General features: G+C 38.9%; 1 protein-coding gene across 3 annotated transcripts in view; it reads left to right on the top strand.

The window, feature by feature from the left end:
* st3gal3b (ST3 beta-galactoside alpha-2,3-sialyltransferase 3b) overlaps window positions 1–20,861 on the top strand; it is a 79,574-nt gene that overhangs the window by 19,321 nt on the left and 39,392 nt on the right. For all 3 annotated transcript variants that reach the window (XM_037981840.1, XM_017430760.3, XM_037981841.1), the window contains 5 exons: window positions 652–744; window positions 7,616–7,710; window positions 16,002–16,065; window positions 16,148–16,243; window positions 17,419–17,605. In XM_037981840.1, the coding sequence (XP_037837768.1) occupies window positions 652–744; window positions 7,616–7,710; window positions 16,002–16,065; window positions 16,148–16,243; window positions 17,419–17,605 (535 nt within the window). The remainder of the gene's footprint in view (window positions 1–651; window positions 745–7,615; window positions 7,711–16,001; window positions 16,066–16,147; window positions 16,244–17,418; window positions 17,606–20,861) is intronic.

Genomic DNA, 20,861 nt, shown 5'->3' with positions numbered 1-20,861 from the left:
GTAATTTTTTTAGTTTTTACACAATGTCCCAACTTTTTTTGAATTGGGGGTGCACACTTTATCTCATATCTAATAATTAGTTTGTGATGTAGGTAATTAATTTTATTCTAGTTGTCTGACTGACTGACTAAAAGAAAAAGCTCTTCCAAGATTATTCCCACCTAATGAAAGTACTTCCCAGCTGCAGGCCAATGAAGGCCAAGCTGCTAATGCATTTAGTGTATGAGTATAGAAGTGATTCAAATTCTGTGCAGACGAGCTCCACTTGAGCTGTTTCTTCAGCCAGCTTTGAGGTGGGACCTCACATAGTGCACAGACCCTGACGTCTTTCCCTACTCGCTGTTTATTTGAACTGGTATCCCAGCGTACATCAGATTATTAATGATCATGGTAGTTATTGGGAGGTTCTAGATTTAGCACTGCTGGTGGGATTATTTAAACAAGGCCTCACTGTTTTGTCTGGCCACACACAGATGACACACAAAGTTGTTGCTGACTTCTTCAACTTCCTAAGCAATCAACAGCCCTATCTCTCCAAGAGATTGTTTGTTTGACAAGTTCAGTTTTTGATGCTTGAATTTGTCTGTATAATTGATAATCAGTTTTCATGATGTCTCTGAATAATGTCTCCCTTGTTCTTTTAATTTACAGGCCACTGGAGCTGACATACAAGTATGGCAACCTTAGCAAAGGGGCGTGCAAGCCAGGATATGCAGCAGCCAAGATGGCTACCATCTATCCCAAGTGAGGACTGTTTAGCTGTATTGTTTGCTTATAATCTGATGTAATTAATCTGGAAGTAGACTGAACACAAGTTACGTCTTTCTAAGATTCCATTAAGATTGTCACGAATACAATCAAATACTGGATGTTGATGAGAGAGAAGCTTCAGCATACCAAGATACATGATGTCACTCTTCAAGCTAAATAGGTCCTAAGGGTTTTCAGTCAGAAATCAAGAAGCCCCCACATTCCTGTCCAATCTGATCCCAGTTTCAATTGCATTTTTTATCGTCTTTTTCCCCAGCACAAAAACTCAACTGTGTCCTTGTTATCACCCTGGTACACAATAGAACCTTTGTCATCCAAACACAAGATCCTCCATCTTTTTCCTGCCCTATCACAGAGCCTTTGGATACGTTCTGTATGGGCCACACTAACTTCCTGTTCTGACTCATCATGAGCTTTCCGGTACCCAGCCCACATGGTCCATGCAATCCTTTATGGATCTCTTGAAGTCATGGGTTCTTTTCATTTTTTTTTTCTTTTCCCCCCATCCCCTCTGGGCCTCTATTTACTGCACATCTCAACTTAATCTATAGGACATTGTCCCATTGGTATCCCTAAATCTAAGTAATAGCAATTTTCTACATCGATGAACAAGAGCTTCTGGCACTTTGAGTAACTGACCTAGTTAGAGGACAAATCCACCAACCCCAGTTTTAAAAATTAAAAAGGTTTTGTCTTTTTAAAGATAGACAAAACTTATAATGAGAAAACTGTAATGTTCCTACCTACTTACAAATTAAATTTCTGTTTATCTAAAACCTTGAGAAAAAGTAGAAATGCATCAATACCAAATTTTCCAAACTAAGTATAAGTAAAAGTACTTACTTTTGAGTACTTGCTGATACAGAGTACCAATATGACTATTAATAAGAGCCATTACATTTCTTACAATTACTTTAAAAATGTGTTAAAAAGTCAAAGGAGCTTACTTTTCTTGTTAGCTCCTCAAACCAACCCACTACAGCAACAGTCTTTTCCAAAAGTGTCCACTGGTGAGCAGGGAGATTGTTAGAAAACTTGTGCTCAGATCTGTATATTCCCAGGATCCCAGGACTGTAGTCGTTTTCCAATGCTATTAGCAAACTCTTGAAACTTGGTGTCATCGTTGTTAGTTTTTTTAGATGTTTTATCAAGTTGCTAGTGTTGAAAGTTGTAGATTTTGTCCCTCCTCTTAACAACTTTGGTGAGTGTAATTTGGAGTTTGCTAACCACCAATAAAAACTACGTGAAGAAGAATAAGCAGGAGATATTTCAAAGTGGTGGTGACAAACCATGCCATAGACAACAAGTGTGAATCAGGACCGTTAACTTAAAAAAAAAAAATCTATCTACCTACCTACCTACTGCTCAAAAAAATAAAGGGAACACTTAAACAACACAATATAACTCCGTGTAAACCAAACTTCTGTGAAAGCAAACTGTCCACTTAGGAAGCAACACTGATCGGCAATCAATTTCCCATGCTGTTGTACAAATGGAATAGACAACAGGTGGAAATTATTGGCAATTAGCAAGACACACTCAATAAAGGAGTGGTTCTGGGGACCACAGACCACTTCTCAGTACCTATGCTTTCTGACTGATGTTTTGGTCACTTTTGAATGTTGGTGGTGCTTTCATACTCGTGGTAGCATAAGACGGACTCTACAAACCACACAAGTGGCTCAGGTAGTGCAGCTCATCCAGGATGGCACATCAATGCGAGCTGTGACAAGAAGGTTTGCTGTGTCTGTCAGCGTAGTGTCCAGAGGCTGGAGGCACTACCAGGAGACAGGCCAGTACACCAGGAGATGTGGAGGAGGCCGTAGGAGGGCAACAACCCAGCAGTAGGACCGCTACCTCTGCCTTTGTGCAAGGAGGAACAGGAGGAGCACTGCCAGAGCCCTGCAAAATGACCTCCAGCAGGCTACAAATGTGCATGTATCTGCACAAACGGTTAGAAACCGACTCCATGAGGATGGTATGAGGGCCCGACATCCACAGATTGGGGTTGTGCTCACAGCCCAACATGGATGCTTGGCATTTGCCAGAGAACACCAGGATTGGCAAATTCCCAACTGGTGCCCTGTGCTCTTCACAGATGAAAGTAGATTCACACTGAGCACATGTGACATACCTGACAGAGTCTGGAGACGCCGTGGAGAGCGATTTGCTGCCTGCAACATCCTTCAGCATGACTGGTTTGGCAGTGGGTCAGTAATGGTGTGGGGTGGCATTTCTTTGGAGGGCCGAACAGCCCTCCATGTGCTCACCGGAGGTATCATGACTGCCATTAGATACCGAGATGAGATCCTCAGACCCCTTGTGAGACCATATGCAGGTGGAGTTGGCCCTGGGTTCCTCCTCATGCAGGACAATGCTAGACCTCATGTGGCTGAAGTGTGTCAGCAGTTCCTGCAAGATGAAGGCATTAAAGCTATGGACTGGCCCGCTCGTTTCACAGATCTGAATCAGATTGAGCACATCAGGGACATCATGTCTCGCTCCATCCATCGACAACATGTTGCACCACAGACTGTCCAGGAGTTGATGGATGCTTTAGTCCAGGTCTGGGAGGAGATGACACAGGAGACCATCCGCCACCTCATCAGGAGCATGCCCAGGCATTGTAGGGAGGTCATACAGGCATGTGGAGGCCACACACAATACTGAGCCTCATTTTGACGTGTTTTAAGGACACTGCATCAAAGTTGGATCAGCCTGTAGGGTGATTTTCTTCTTTAATTTTGTGTGTGACTCCAAATCAAGGCCTCCATTGGTTAAAAAAAATTGATTTGATGAGAGATGGTATCGAAACACTCTTGTGAGTACTAGTACACACATACAGTATCGGACCCATACCTGATACTCATATTGATGCATCCCTACACATCAGGATGTATTAAGAAATCATTTTGTTCTCAACAGGTTTCATAATGAGGTGAACCTCATTAAAAACAACAACAGCATATTACATAGTCATGATTTTATTAACCAAAAACTGAGCCTAAATTTAGAACCAGATTCTGGAAAAACTAAGTCCACTCAACCCTCCTCCAAAGTGTTTGACAGGTGGTATAAGGTGTTTCTGATGATTTTGTACGTTTGGTGCTACAGTAGTGACTAATTATTACTGCTTTGGTCTCGTCTGTCCAAAGAATTTTGTTTCAGAAGTCGTGTTTTGTTTAGAGTCAATACTACAAACCAAAACTGTGCTGCCATATTTCTTTTAAGGCAGGCTTCCCTTCTAACCCTTCTGAAGAAGTCACACTTAATTTTTTTCCACATCTCTACAAGTGTCAGCTACATCCTAAGTGTAGAGGTGGAATACATGTTTTAGACTTGTTTTAATGAACAGTGCAATAGGTCATGTGTTGTCATTTGTGACCCAAGCTGGCAAAATGAGTCAGAATTAACACAGGCTGCAGTTGTTGTTTTTTTGTTTTTGTTTTTTTATGTAATTGAGATTTGTGTAATAATGAGTCCATAAAGACTCCATCTAGCAATCCCAGTAACTAAATTGGCATATAATCATCCTGATGTATCTTTTTAAATCAAAATTTTCTAACAGATATGTCTTCAGAAATAATCCTTTTGATTCCAATTCTATTAAAATCCTTGTCTAGGATAGTAATAGTTTAGAAGTGAAAATGGGTGTGTTTATCTTTGTTGTGATGAAACATACAGAATTTCTATACCCAAACACTCTGCTTTAATAATATGCATTAATGACTTCTTTAATCAACTTCATGCATCAGATCAGAGTTCTGTCAAACACAGAACAGCCCTGGGAGCCCACTGATTATTACCACCTCGATGAGCACTACTGATCCTGGGCTCGTTGCAAGTTACAGTGTATGCATTTGGTTGGTTGAATGTGCAAACTTGTGCAGCATGTAATGGTATATCCAGATGGGTGTGGCCCCCAAACCTTTTATTTGTCTTTCTCTCTCTTATTTTATTTTATTTTTTTAAAGAAGAAAACTACTTAATTTCTGACAGTAGGGTCTTGTGCCTCCCCTTCTAATCATCTCCTCCTTCCTCTTTGTTTGTCTTCTTTGAACCCCCTCGCCCTGCAGAGTCCAATTTATTTCCCACACCTCCTCCTTCCCTCCACTTTACCCAAATTGTTTGTGTTGGAGCCCTAAATCAAGTGTTGGCAGTGAACTTGAAGTGGCACGGTTAGCAAAATATTACATGTGAGAGATGGACCCGGCAAAGGAAATGAGCACAATGCATCCTTCCCTTCTGGCTGTTTTGGGAGCCCTCTCTTTTTATTTAACATCAAGTCTCTGCATTGTCAGGATGTCGGCGACCAACTGTTGGTCAGAGCTCAGTGACTCATAACAAGTCTTATTTATTGCCCCTCACGGCCTCAGAAGTCTTAGGTTTAATGAATCTCCATTTGTTTTGGCAGGACTAAGTCTTGGAGTGTGTATGGTCCTGTCAGGTGATGTGAGGAGCAAAGAAAGCCAAACACTGACTCCTTCATCCGAGTCTGTCTCTGCTCTCATGCTTTAAAGTTTGAGATTAATGAGGGTACCAGAGGCCGTTAACGGTGCTCGGAAGATGCTGAACCTGACCGGAAGATCTCTCAATAATGGCAGCCATGTTTAGTCATTGTGTTTCAGAGATTCACATATATCATGTAATGTTATGATAACACCAAGATTCCTGCTGAGAAACAGAGGACTTTCTGCTTCTGTGCTCTCCTTTGATTCCCCATTTTAAATGGCTTTGCTGGTTTGTGTGGTCTGTTGGCTGTGGGAGCCGTAATTCAAGGTTACTGAGAAAGTGTGTATTTATTGTGCAGCGCCAGACAGACACTCCTCAGTGGGATGTGAGAATTGTGTTGCTGGTGGTCTGTTTCTGGCAAAGAGAACAGGACGGCTAATTCTAGTAACACAATCTGTGTGTTTGATCATATGCAAAATGGATCGTGTTAATAAATCTCTGTAAGACACGTTAGCATTGATATCCAGAGGTGATGGTATGCTGTGGAAGTATATCTATAAATAGGCATGGGTAGGTATGAGATTTTGAAAGTATAATGGAGCAAAAATACCAGTTTCACAGTATCTCAGCATTACAACAAAAATTTAAAAGCATTTTTTAATAGCTTTTATATTAAAAACATAAAAAATTTAAAAACAGAATAGCAAATACTATTACTACTGCTGCCTAAATATTGCATATTGCTTAATAATGATTTTATTATAGTTTATTTAATGTAATATTTTATTTATAGTTCTTTCAATTTTAATGCAAATGTACAAATAAGGAGACTGAGAGAACACAAGTGAACACGTTGACTGTGTTTAAAATGTCAGCTTTTCCCACACAGGACAAAAATTACCAATTTGTGATCAGCTTTTTCATTTAGATTTTTTGTTTACAATGATACTAAAAATCAAGGCTAAAGTTTTATTTATTCACAAGGATTGAGAATATTTGTCAAATTTAACACCAGATTTAGAAGGCTGTTTTTAGTTGGGGTTTTTTTTGTTTTTTTTCTTAAACAGATGTTCGAAAGACATTATGAACACAGTTAACCATGAGCAGTGTAATGACACTGTAGGCAGTTCTTTACATTAATATGTGCTGTTCAGAGAGCTGCAGTTTCTCCTTTAAGAGACTATTTTATGTTTGTTATTTTGTGTACCTTTTTAAAAATGATGTGTGTTTACCTTTAAAAGTAATAAGAAGGAGAAAGTTGTCTTCTTTTTTTATCAGTGCTATAAAGTAGACACAAGTGGCAGACTGAAACAAAAGTTTTGCTCCCTCTGCTAAATCACAGCTCAGATCAACAGGTCTGGTCACAGAGAGGGGAAACGGATAAAAAAAACAATGCTCTATCTCTGTTTTCTCAGTTTGAAGCATTGAAACCAAAGGAGCGGGATGGCAGTGACAAAACTTAGTGGTTTTGACAACGTATCTTTTTAACACTATAGTTTGCCTTGAAACTGGTAACTGCCCTACGCCTAACCATAAACATGTGATCATCTAAAAAAAAGAAACAAAAAGACCATCTTCTTTTCTGACATCTCTTGAGATAGCACTATAGGTCATAAAAACACATCCATCCTGAAGTCTTATCCGCAGAAGTGGCACACAGCCCAGCACTCAGGTCACAGGCACTGCCGTCAGCTAAAGGAAATGGTTTCTTTTGATTTCGAAGCTACTATTAATCAAGGAAACGCATACACACGTCCATTGACACACATGGTAAGGAAAAGGTGACGCTGGAATAAGCAGTTCAAGGGGGCCATTGAAAACTCTGATCACAGGCATGTTTCTTAGCCTGTGTTTTATTTGACTGATTTTTGTCTAGAGCACTGGGATCTTTGTGTCCTTTGTTTCAGGCCCAAACCTCATTAAATTTCCACAAATCGTGGTGTTTTATGCTCTAAACTAAAGAAATGGTGAAATAGTTAGTTTCTGGATACTCTGGTTTCCTCCTACAGATCACGGATGTTCATGTTCGGTTAAGTGGTGACTGTAAATTGTCATTAGGTGTGAGTGAGAGTGTGAATAGTTGTCTGTATTGTTTGTCTCTATGTGATGGACTGATGACCTGTCCATGGTGTACCCCGCCTCTCGCCCAATGTGCATCTCCCCTTCATCCTGCATGGACGAAGTGGGCAAAGGTGTAGCAAGACCTGCATGGGTCTCTGCAAAAGAAAAAAAAAGGTGTAGTGTGAGGGTACACAACAGAGTAATAATCTTAAGGCTGTTCACAAGAGTTTATATGTGTATATTTATAGGATCTCTAGTTGTGATGCATGTTGTATTTTTTTATTTAGGTAATGAAAACTTTTTGTTTATTCCTGTTTTCTCTCTTTTACAGGTTCATAAAATCAGCTCCCATGTTTCTTGATCGAAACTTCAAACGGCTAGCAAAAATCAGCTATTACTTGCCTCCATTTGGCATCAGAACACAAGGTAAAAATGTTCCAAGCTTTCCTTTCAGTAGTGTTTACCCACAGCATGCTATGCACTTGTAAGAGTGTTTTTATTAAGCCCGCTGCTCAGACAGGATACTCGAGTTGTTGTGAGAACTATTGAGAAAATCAGACAGACGACCGTTTCATGGAGATGTCTAAAGCAATTACTAAACAGAAGCCTATTTAATACAAGACATGACCTCATCTTCTTCTCCCATCATGCATGCTCGATTATTGTTTGACTTCTCTGTGGGTTCCACTGACTGCTTTCAGTTTGGATCTCACTTGTAGTTGGCATAAAAACTGAATTATCTTATGGTCAAACACTGACAACTCTTATAAGACCTTGCATCTAAAGAGAGAAATAAAAAAAAAACATAAAGGTCCTTAATTAGAGCAAGTTTCTACACTTGAAATGTCAGCCCTAACTGACAGCAGGGCAGGTCACTGGAAATTCACAGTAGCTAAATTAAAGTTTAACTGTTGTCTGATTAGTGTAATGAAAAGGCTCATGGCTTTGTTGGTCCATCATATAGTTCATAAAGCTCTTGTCTCACTTGTCACAACTTTGCGTCTTCATTAATTGATGAGCTTTATATTAGAAATGCATTGCCCACAGCCAAAGGTGAAAGGGCAATATGTGAGTCTGTTTGTTTGTCTGTTAGGAAAATATCTCAAGAACCACTTGTTGGATTTTATTGAAACCTGTAGAAATTAATCATTGGACGTACACCTAAAACACATTAACTTTCTGAAGTAATCAAACTCAAGATGGCAGTCATAGCTAAGCAACCTTAGGAAACACAAAAAACTTGCAGGTTTTGAGCTAAAATTTGTCACGGTGGTAGCCAAGTCATTAACCACATACTCCAAGTGTTACACATTGCATGACATCTTTGCTTAAAACTTGGGGATTCCCTGTTGGCATTAACCCTATTTGTTAGCAAAATATCTCATGAACCACTGGATGGATTGTAATGACACTCTCACAAAGTAATCACTGATTGTACGTCAATAGCTGATCACTTTTAAGAGAAAACGCAATTCAAGATGTGTTTGCTAATTAACACAAAATGGTTAGAACTAAAGCAGTTTCTCAGATATTGAGCTAAAGGTTATCCTCAACACGTACTCCGAGCACTATCAGATCTAGCTAGATCTCACAATATTGCATAAGATTGCACATTCTGTTCACAAGATGTGGCCAAAACGACTACAACTCCATCCCCTCATCATAAGACGATCTTAGTCTAAAACTCTGAAATGAAAGGTGGCGAGCAATACGCATTATTTGATGAATGTTTGGCCTTTTATTGTTTCTAGTTTTTCTTTTGCCTTTTACAGCAGGTTCCCACGTTGTCTCAACCCTTTAAGTGCTGAATAAATACTATATTCATTGCGGGGAACTCTATGTTCTCTGTCACTCCAATAATAATACATGAGCCACATTGGGCTTGTTCACTGATGTTGATGCACTTCAGCAGTTCAGATATCAAACCATTACACAGTACCATGGGAACTGGGAAGATAACAGTAATCTCTTTCACAGGTTTCCTATATTTACATGTAGAAGACACGATGAATGTTACCTTTGTTCTCAAGCGAGTCCTCTGCTGTCATTGTACACGCACACTCAAACAGCAGTTGTGAAAAGAGCACTCCCTGTGCGAGTTACACCTGGTTTCTGTTTTCTCCACGGGCTGTGATGGCTGTGGCTTTCCCTTTGAATGGTACTCATGTGGAGAGATGATACGTGTGGATCTTGAATAGAATGCCACAAAGGCTTCCAAACTAAGAACATAAAGTAGTGATAGCGGGTTGGAGTTCTACTTTTGCTTCTTTGCCAAGAAAAATCTTTGGCACACGTCCGCTGTAGTCTGCAAACAGTTTTGTAGAATTGTTTTCTTCACTTTCTTCTCAGTTCACATTTAATTGTGTCTCAGAGGAAAAAGGACATTTAAAAAATCTTTACATAGAGTACTAATTGTTGATGTTCAGGTAATGTTTTTCCCATTTTCCTAATTAAAATACCCCTGGCAAGTTTTTAAACAAGTTGATAACTTGGACCGTTGTCTGGATCAGGACCCAAATGAAGTCTTATTTGTTACCATATTTGCTCTTAAATATCAGTATAATAAAATTATATTTATGAAATGTGTGTGTTTAAAGCTTTCACACACTTTCTTGTATTTAAAGTAATATACTTTATGTGGAACAGATTTTCTACAATTTATGGAAATTTATTTTTAGATGGCGCCACTTTTTCATCATTTATGATAATTCTCCTTTCTGGCTTGCTCTTGGTCTCTGTAGAGCAGTGATTCCCAACTCCAGTCCTCGAGGAACACTGTTCTGCATGTTTTAGTTGCTTCTCTGCTGTGAGACACCTGATTTTAGTGAGTGAGTGATTAATAGCCTTCTGCAGAACTTGAAGACCTGCTGAAGAGCAGGAAAACGCCTAAAACATGCAGGATAGTGTTCCTGGAGGATTGGAATTGGGAATCACTGCTGTAGAGAATAAATACCAGCCCTAGGAGAGGTATAGGCCTAAAAATACAATCTGGAATTTAATTATGTATTTTCTGGGCCTTTGCTAAAGACAATTCTTTAAGTGGACCTTGCTGAATTTTACTTGAAGACCCCTGAACTACACTGTTGACATGCTGAGGGAAATGTTTTGGTGGCAGGACAGGAGGTGACCTGATTCTCATCAGTTCCCTTCAATATCTAGTGCTTTGTGGTTTACTTCGGTATTTATGTTGAGTAATATGCAAAGTTTGAGACAAGTTTAGAGTAGAATTGGAGCTGTTTTTGATAGACCATCTGTCCTAATTAGTATTGGTGATGCACTTATAATTTTTGAAAGCTCTTTAGGGTAGCAACTCACCATTCAATTGATAAGTTGATAAGTACATTTGTTACCCAATTAATTTTCTTTAAATTTATACAGAATAGTACAATCCAAACAATTACTTTAATACTTATATTTTATTTAAATGCTCAATTTCAGACAAAATGCAGTGTTTCAACTTTACATAGAACAAACATTTATACATTCACTAATTACCTGACTCCATTCATCTCCCTCTACCCAAAATAAAAAATTCCAAAAGTGCCCTTGTAATTCCAAACTGCGAGCTTACCGATAGTCCGTTGAATTTAAAGTCCCTTTCCTCATAGGTTTCTAGTCTCTGCGTCTGCGTCCAAATGACCGGTTTGCTGTTTTATCAGTGTGAGTGTGAGCTGCTAATTAACTTAATTAAGTTCACCCGGTAGAGCACTCACAAACATGCAGAGCTGCTGTACAGAGCGGGTGCAGGGTGCTTGCAGGGTGTGGGCGGCACCAAGTTGCCGTGACAGTTTGGCCAAAACTTAAATTACCAACCGTAAATCGGGTGGTAATTTAAATTTTGGCCAAACAAGATGTGATTGTTTATCATGAGGGTGGGAAAACCCATCTGGGTACTTAGCCTCTGCACAATGCTCCCGTCTGCTTTTGTGTTAAATACTCTCTCTACTTTGACTGGCAGGGAATGAAACACCTGACGTTTCATTCCCTGCTTCAAATAAAGCTGCAGCACTCCTTTGAAGCTCTTAAGTACCAAAATATTATGGCCTGTCAGGTAAAAAATGATTTAATGTCACTGCTGATCAACATTCATCAAAGCTTATATAGAAAATGTTTAATAAAAATGGATTGAATTGAATTGATTCATCAGACTGGACAAATGTTCTTGAAGACACTTCATGTTTTGCTGTTTGGGCTGTCAGTTATGAGTGTTAGGAACAGCATACTAATTAAGTCATTTTTATATAGCACCTCTTTTAAGGTGGGTAAACCAGTAGCTGCCTGTAAATGTTTACCTTTTCAGTTAAAAAATAATACAATTTTATATATATATAAAAGATTAAAATCCTAAATTAATAAATAACATCTGACTTCCACATAACTGATTTTATTGTATTTTTTAATGTAATAAAGGCTTAAATACAAAACAACAGAATAAAGCAGTTACCCCTCTTTACCATTTCAATTGACATACATAAGCATACTGGCACGGTCTAATAATCTTAATATGTTTTTAAGAAAATCTCTTTAACTCATTATTCTCGCAATTAATTTGGGGGCCGTTTCAGTTTCTTACAGTCCAGTTGACTATATCTCTGTTTAGAACAGCGGTCTCTACTTAAAATGCAGCAAGGTCAGCCTGAAAAAAATTCTCAAGCAAAGGCCCAAAAAGTAATAAAAACTGAATAATCTTGGCTTATACTGTATGTAGTTCACTGTATAATATAAAGTAAGACATTGGTTAATATAAAATAAATGGATTTTCTACCTTTTTCTATATCAGAAAATATCCTTCAAGGTTCAAGTACAGTCCTGTCATCACAAGATTCTTTTTTTTGTTTAGGCTGCACACTTTCGAACAGCCCGTCTGTGTTTATATGTTACGCGGTGCTTCTGCAGTTCTTCTGCAGTTCTTCTGCAGTTCTTCTTTGTTACCANTTATAGAATACAGCACAGTTGTTCTCAGTGTGAATGCAAACGCCACCCTGTTATTTAACGGTATTTGATAAGGCGCCATCACCACCACCCACCCCCACCCCCATTTGAAGAGTTTCCTCCATTTGTCTTTGGCACTGTCACAAAACATACTTGACTGAAATGTTTACTCTCTCCCTGCAACGAATAGCTTCTATGTCATCATTTGGATCTGAGCACGACTCACTGTGATTTTTCACTTTTCACCCACTTGGTTATCCAGGTGTGGTCCTTTGCCTTGTGTTTACGCTGCTCGGGGTGATGCTTGATGCCAGACATCGACACCACATCCAAACAACGAGCTGAGGCTCTGCCCGCCTCTCTGCAGCAGGTTAATCATTAGGATCGTTAGCCAGGGTGAATGGGCTGTTATGTCCTACCAACAGCTATAAGGCCTCAGTCACTCAGCTCAAGTTTCTTTTGGCTCCTTTCATCAGACTGTGTGCTCTGCAGGCTGTGTAATAAGTGGAATGGAGGGCACTAAAAATGTCTGACTCTTAAGAATATAAGATTCTATGTCATGTAGATGGAAAATAAATAAATAATTAAAATACATTAAAAGTTCACTGCCTTTCATCTCCAGGTTTTAAATTAATACTGTTATTTCTCATTGTAAAAGCTTGTTCAGTCAAACTTTGTTATTGATGTTGATGATGTGTTAGTTCTCGAAGTACGTCTTGATAATGACTCTCAGCTACTACCATACCAAATTTTAACTCAGTATCTGTAAAATTGAGGGAGTTCGAGCCATATCTGTGTTGGATAATGTTGATTAGCTGTGGCACCCATCTTGAATAGGATTGATGCCAAATATAAATCAGTGGTAGATGGCCATCCAATGATTACTTTGTGAGTTTCATTAAAATCTGTCCAGTGGTTCATGAGGTATTTTGATAGACAAACAAGGTTGATTTCCAAAAATGAATGTTTAATTTTTAAACAAAGGTCTTGTGCAATATATTAGTGCTCCAAATATGAATTGGGGATCAGTCTCAGTTACAGCCACACCAACCCTTACCAGCCATGCCTCAGAGCCAACTGACCTTAAAAAATTGAGGTCATTTGGTAAATGGTAAGTGGCCTGCACTTGTAAAACACTATATCTAGTCCAGGAACCCTGAAACGCTTCACACTACAATCATTCACCCATTCACCCACCCATTCACACACTGATGGCAGTGAGCTACATCGTAGCCACAGCTGCCCTGGGGCGGGCTGACAGAAGTGATGCTGCCATCACACCGGCGCCACTGAACCCTCTGACCACCACCAGTAGGCAAGACGGGTGAAGTGTCTCGCCCAAGGACACAACAGCTGAGACGGACGGAGCAGGGTTTGTACCAGCAGCCTTTTGGTTACAGGACGAACCCCTGCCTCCTGAGCCACTGCCGTTTTGGGGTTGAGCTCAAACATTAATTAGTGTGCATCTAATGACTATTTTATGAAGGTTTCATCAATATGTCCAGTGGTTCATGAGATATTTTAGTAACAGACGTGGGCAAAGACATTATCGCCCACCTTCACCGTTCAGTGGCAGGTGAAAATTCGCAGCGCAACAGTAGTTAAACAGTCTTACTACAACACATCAGCATTGCTACAAGTGTACATGGAACAAAGATGAGTGCGGCCATAATGGAATTTTCACTTTGACATGTTGCAGAAGATTAAATATAACTTTACCATAGCTAAAAGTATTCAGGAGGAGATGAATTATATGAAAGTATCTAATACTGGAAGTATGACTCCGGAAGAATGTCTCGTTGAATATGGCAGGTATGTGCGCTATGACTAAACATCCTCCTTCCTCACTATGTGATTATAGATGTCTTCGCCACACGAGAAGACAAGTTCAGCATCTCGTACTTAACCAGCAGAATGTTCTTGTTTGACAGCAGCATTCCTCTCTGAGTGCTTTTATGGGAGGGTTCTTACATACACACACACACATACCATCCTAAACTCTGAATATCTGCTTTTACCAGTTTAACCCTTCAGAATAAAATAAGTCTTTTTTTCCCTCATTTTCCCCAATCCCTTCGCCATCAGTTCTAAGAGTTGATTAAAGCACTTCATATCTAGAACCAAATAAACAACTATTTTCTCCTGTCATTAAGGCCTCTTAGAGTGAGATGTTTTCACTGCTATGTTGAGGTTTGTGGAGTTTACTCATCCTTCATGAGAGTAGGAACGTCTTATCTGTGAAGTTAAATTGAGATGCTCAAGGTGGCTGACCCTGCCAACAGAAGTTTATTTTTGTCATTTAATATGAAATCCATGAGTCAAAGCGGTCGATACTGGTTGTTCCATTTATTGTGAAGAAAATGTTTATCCTATGATATACAAGGGCAAACAGATGTCTTTTTACCCTTTTGTTAAAGAAAAAAAATGGTAAATGGTCACTGAAAAACCTTGAAACTGACAAAAATATTAAGAAAGAAAAATGACTAAAAATGAACTAAAACAAAAACTACTAAACTTTTGAATTTTGGTTCAACAGAATTATTACAATTAAAAATAACAACAACAAAAAACAAACCCAAAACAATACAGTTAAACTGGCCTTCACAAACAGGATTTTGCCATAACTAAATATTTTGTTGCTCAACCCTCTGAGGCAATCCCTGACAGTCAGGTGATTTCTGTCCCTCTCTCTGAGACGTCTTCAGCTGTCCACAGGTATTTTGGTCCACTCCTCCTGAACAAACTGCTCCATCTGTCTCAGGTTTGAAGGTTTCAGCTCCTTCCACAGATGTTCAACAGGATTTAGATCAGGGCTCAGAAGGACACTTCAGAACAGTCCAATGTTTGGTTCTGAGCCATTCTTGGTGTTTTTAGGTTTATGTTTTGGGTCATTCTCCTGTTGGAGGACCCATGATCTGTGACTGAGACCAAGCTTTCTGACACTGAGCAGCACATTTAGCTCCTGAATGTTCGATAGTCTTGAGATTTTACTGGACCCTGAACAAACACAAGACGGCTTTAATTTTGGCTCTGTGAACAAAGAGCTGATGGGACTTGTTGCCAAAAAGCTCCAGTTTTGTCTCATCTGTCCAAAAGACCCTCACCCAGAAGCTTAAAGATTTGTAAACATGCATTTTGGCAAACTCCAGTCTTGCTTTTTTATGATTTTGTGCCCTCTTTAGTCGTTCAGTCCACTTTGTCTCAAACAGACTGATGGTGTGAGCTGACACTGATGACCTTTGACCTTGGAGCTCACCTCTAACCTTTTTGGAAGTTGTTCTTAGCTCTTCGGTTACCATTCATATTATCCGTCTCTTAAAGAGAAAAACTGATGACAAAGTTTTCCTCTTGCAGCCACGTCCAGGGAGGTTGTCTCCAGTCCTGTGGACCTTAACCTTCTGAATAATCTGAGCAGCTGTAGTCTCAGGAACATCCAGCTGCTTGGAGACGGTCTTATAGTCTTTACCTTTAACATGATGTCCATCATTGTCTTTCTAAGCTCCTGAGACAACTCTGTCCTCAGCTTTCTGTGCTCCATGTTCAGTGTGGTACACACCATGATACCAAACAGCCCTGTGACTACTTTCACCCTTTAAGCAGGCAGACTGACTGATTACAGGACTGAAGACACCTGTGATGCTGATTACAGGACACACCTGAGTTTAAGTGTTTTTACCAAATAAACCCCTGGAGGAATTTATATATAATATATATATATTGTTAGCAACACCTTCATGTGTCTCTTCTTTATTAACTGACTTTTTCTTTTTCTTCTCCCCCTGCAGAGAGAATAATAGACAGCATTTTAACTGCCACAAAAAATTATGGACTTGGAGAGCAGTTGGACAGGTACTCAAATATTCACCTTTGTCAACAAGTTTTGTTTTTTGCTATGCCATTCTTACTAACGTCTGGCTGTCCTACCTTCCAGTCTCAGCTGTAAAAGATGCATCATTGTGGGCAACGGGGGAATCTTGTTTAATAAATCTCTGGGCACCCGCATAGATGACTATGATGTTGTCATAAGGTAAGACAAAGCTGTTTTTAGTATCAACTGAGAGGAACCTTATTACTCATTACATTAAGGCATTAAAAGCATTTAACCAAATTTTAGAAGCTACGTTTAAAAAAGCTAAATCCACCATTACTGCTTTCATATGAGTAAAGAAAGCAAGTTGCTTTATTGATCAGCTGATCACCAACAGTGCTTGGAGAAAGTTTTTCAGCTGAGAAGTCAAACATCTTTAAACACGAAAAGAAGTCCAGTTCTTTGGACAAACAGAATTTCATCACAAACGCATACCACTTGTCAGCACGGAGGTGGATAGATGATGTTTTGGGCTCCTTGTAGTCATTGAGTTAACCCTGAACTCTTCTGTAGGCCAAAAGTTTCTAAAGTCATGATTCAACAGAACAATGAGTCTGCTTAATCAGTCATTAAGCAGACTTAGTTTTTATCACACGGTTTCTCTAATTTGGCTTCTTTTTTACTAAATAAATAATGATAATGAGCACATCGTGATGTGTTGTTTTTCTTTCAGAGATTGTATTTATTTAAACTTACAATCTAGTATTGTTTTATAACTTGTTTGTGTAGCCTTTATAGAAAATCCTAGAAATGAAAAATGTTTGTTCTTCAGTGTATATGTCAATGAAAATGAATGTACTAAGATATTTTAAAGCCGCTTTGCACACACATTTGGGATCTTCTGATATTTTTTCTATCTTGATCAAGACAGAAAACTTGAGATCATAGCTTGTTTTTGAGGTAGTTCATAAACCCAGATTGTGAGCCGTGTTTTCTGTCCTCACCAAACATTTCTTGTTTCCTGGAAATCTTAGCTGACACATCTCGTATGGAAACTCCACACTTTCAGATCGCATATCTTTTTAATCTGTCTCCCTGCTTAGCAGAACCAGAAGGGTTGAGCTTTTAAATTGCCAAAACATAATGACATGCATGAAACATTTGTCAGTGTCATTTTTTCTTTTCTGAACAGATTAGCACAATTAAGATAGATAAATTCAGATTTTTGTGTGGGTTATTTTGTCTTTTAACTCTAGGTTTTTACTTACTTTAAACTATAAAACATATAGATGCCTAATTTGTCCCTAATTACTCATAATTACTGAACTTTGAGTTAAGAAAAAGCTTCAACAATGTCACAGTCTCACTTGCACTTTTTTTCCCTGTGTTGGCAGATTGAATGAAGCCCCAGTAAAAGGCTACAGCAGAGACGTAGGGACCAAAACCACCCTGAGGATAACATATCCAGAGGGAGCCATCCAGAATCCTGAAAACTATGAAAAAGATTCCCTTTTTGTCTTTTCTGGTTTCAAACCACTTGATTTCAAGTGGTTCAGACAGATAGTCTTCAAGGAAAATGTGGTAAGCAGATATTTAAACTCTTTTGAGGAATTTAAACAAAAGAGTAACTGATGGGTTTTTTTTGTCTGTGAAGGATGAATACTGAGCTTCAGAAATCAGGACAGCTGATGGTCAATATACAGTGTTGATATATTATAATTGTTTGGCCTTTGTTTTATTTTAACAACATTTTGACAAAACAGTTTATTGGTAAGAGATGTTGACCGAAGTTGCTGAGCTTAGAAAAAACATTTACATACTATCATTTAAACACTTAAAAGGATAAATAGACGAGCATTAACCAATTTTTGCACAAAATAATTCCTTTAGTTCTGTTTCTTCATCTGTATCAGTGTTTATTAAAAGTTAAAATATTCAGAACATTTTTATTTTGAATGTAAAGGTTCAACAACTAAATCTTAAGCATTTTTTGACGATATATTTGTAGATACAGTAATGTGTGACGCTCATCACTGGAGGAGGACATTAATAATGCGTTTCCTGACAGACCTACACTGTTTTTGTGAAGACAGCAGTGCAGCAGATTGCTGAACATCCTCACTTTGTTTCAGAGACACAAATAACACAAACTCTCAGGAGGTGGTAAATATTTGATGCTAAATGAATGTTTCAAACAGCTCCGCGCTTAGAGAATCAAACCCTTTTTGCTTACATAATTCTGGGAGGAGTTTCTTTTAAATTCCATATAATACCTCATTTAAATGAGGAATGGAAAGATAGGTGGAGGTTTTAATGTCGCTTTGTGAATTAGATGGATGTTCAAACGTCATGATGGTACCTGCGAAAGACGCACAAACCATCAGTTTACATCAATTTATACACCTCAAAGAGTATTTATAAGACTATAAGCTCCTCCTCAAAATCTCCATCAAAAAACCAAAAAGTAGCTGCAATGTGCTTGTCAGTTCTTTTGAAATATTTAAGAAAACAACATACGTCTCCCTTGTTAATATGACAGCGTTTAGATGGTGTAATTACATTATGTAGAAAGTTAGTTTGGGAAAAATGATTAACATGCCCATTTTTTCCCTCTTCTACATTACATATAGTAATCCTTATTGTCTTTCCACAACATTATAAGACACAGTTAAAAGGAACGGAGCCCTAATGTCAAGGATCGGATTAAGAAGTTTTTGAACCTCATCACTTTAAGTATTATAGAAGCCTAACAATAATGGTTTCTGAGTTCTTTCCAGTTATTTGCACAAAAAAAATCTCTCACAAGCATTTTCATTCTGTTCTTGCTGAACAGACTTTCTTATTCTGTTGAATAAGAACATTTTAAGTCGGCTCAAAGATTTTTCTCAGTAAAAACTCAGTAAAAACAGTTCGAGTTACAGGCCTTGGGGAACGTGCGTATCAACGACAAACAAACCTTGTGAATTATTTGACAAGATTTCTCATTTGGAAACGTTGTTGTTTTTGGAATTCAACAGCCTAGCATCTAAAAGTCAATTTCCAGCAAAACTGTGCTCACCACATAAAAACACCACAATACTGTGTGTGTGTGTGTGAGAGAGTGTTAGCACTGCGTCGCACAAGACTGGTTAACGTTATTGTTGTGTTGCTGCTACATAACTTTGGCTATTATGGTGTATGTTTGAGGTATATGTGATATTTCAAAGTTGCTACATTTATGCTACTGACGTTTCTAACAAGACCAATAAATCTGTGGCAACCTAAAGTTGCTTGAGTGTGTTAGAGTCCAAGATAACTCAATGTTATGATGTTATTTCTTATGGCTGTGTATTTCAGTAAGCTGTAGAAACACAAGGCAGGAACATAAAAGAGAGTTGAAGGTATACACTTCTCGAGTAGAGAGTTATGTTTAAGAACTTTCTGTTCCAACCTAAACAGCAGATAAATTTAATTGCAGAACTAACAGTTTTATGGTAACATTCTTCTCCAGTGTTTTTTCTGTCACAAATTTTATCATTTTTTAAGTTCTTGTTTAACCTGCTATTAAGATGAGTTTGTACAATCAGTGTTTTGTTGAGGAACATCAGTTGATGCATTAAAGGCCTTTTATTTGTACACACAGTGAGCCTGAAGAGGAAAAGCCAGGGATAAGAAAGATCATAAACTCCTTCCTTATTACTCATTATCTCTGTGAAAAGTTTTATGTTTTCGTATGCCCCTTTTCCACTGGCTCTATTTCACAAGCCCCGCTCTACTCCACTCTGCTCGGCTCTAGAAAAAATACATCGCGTTTCCACCGGCCAGTTTGGTTGATAGCAGAAGAACGCGTCCTTGTGTTGTAGGAGGAGGGTTGGGGTGCAGGTATCGAAACTTGGCACCATTTGTGGAAACAACGGAAGCGCTAAAGACAACGTTGGCCCTGTGTTGTTGCTGTTTTTTAAACTTATGCGGATTCTCCTGAGACTTCAGGAAGAGAGGCGCAGTGGAAGAAATGCTCTGGATTGTTGCGCAGAGAAGGACAGCTGTTATCCGCCGGAGATATCAGGCTTTACAGCGCCTTCAGCTGGGGGACAGATGGCATAAATGTTGCAGGGTAAGCCAACGCTGTTGTTTATATTCCTACCGTTCGCTCTTTATGCTTGCATTTGACCACACCAACGACCAATGAGTGAACAGGAGCTAAGCTTGGGCCACCCACGAAGCAGGGCGCAAAGCAAGCTGAGTAGAGTGGAGCTGGGACCTTTAGAGCCAGTAGAAAAGGGGCAATAGACTACATCTATAGTTTTAGACCTGTCTACATGGGAAAGGCATTTTGTGTATAGCAAAGCTTTATTATTTTAGCCTTGGTTCACATGGAAATAGGGTTTCAGGAGACCCTGAATAACTGGGTTCCAGAATGAAAAAATCTTTAAAGGGGACCTATTATGCAAAATTTACTTTTTGCATGTTTTTGTTCTTCCATTTGGGTATCTACTGCTTCTAGAAACAGTCCAAGTGCAAACAAAAAACACTCAGCCGTTTTTTGACAATAAGTGAATGTTTTCTGGTGTCTGCAAAATGACCTGTTTCAAAAACCTTAGGATTATTGCATCACAATTCTTGTTACCTAGCAACCCCAAGCTGAGCCCAGCCCCTCACCTAACAACCCAAGTGGAGCTCCTCCCACTTCATTACAGGAAGATTCAAAAAAAGTTAAAAAACAAAAACAACTGGACTTCTATTCTGTAGCTGAAGACGTTTCGCTTCTCATCCGAGGAGCTTTCTCAATTCAGAAATAGAGAGTGTGGAGTTGAGCTTTTAAAGCTGAGATGTGATGTAAGCTGGATTGCTTGCAAAT

The sequence above is a fragment of the Kryptolebias marmoratus genome, linkage group LG20, assembly GCF_001649575.2.
Source record: "Kryptolebias marmoratus isolate JLee-2015 linkage group LG20, ASM164957v2, whole genome shotgun sequence".
NCBI lineage: Eukaryota > Metazoa > Chordata > Actinopteri > Cyprinodontiformes > Rivulidae > Kryptolebias > Kryptolebias marmoratus.
Note: the sequence above shows the minus strand (reverse complement) of the source record. Positions and strands in the feature narration are given on the sequence as shown.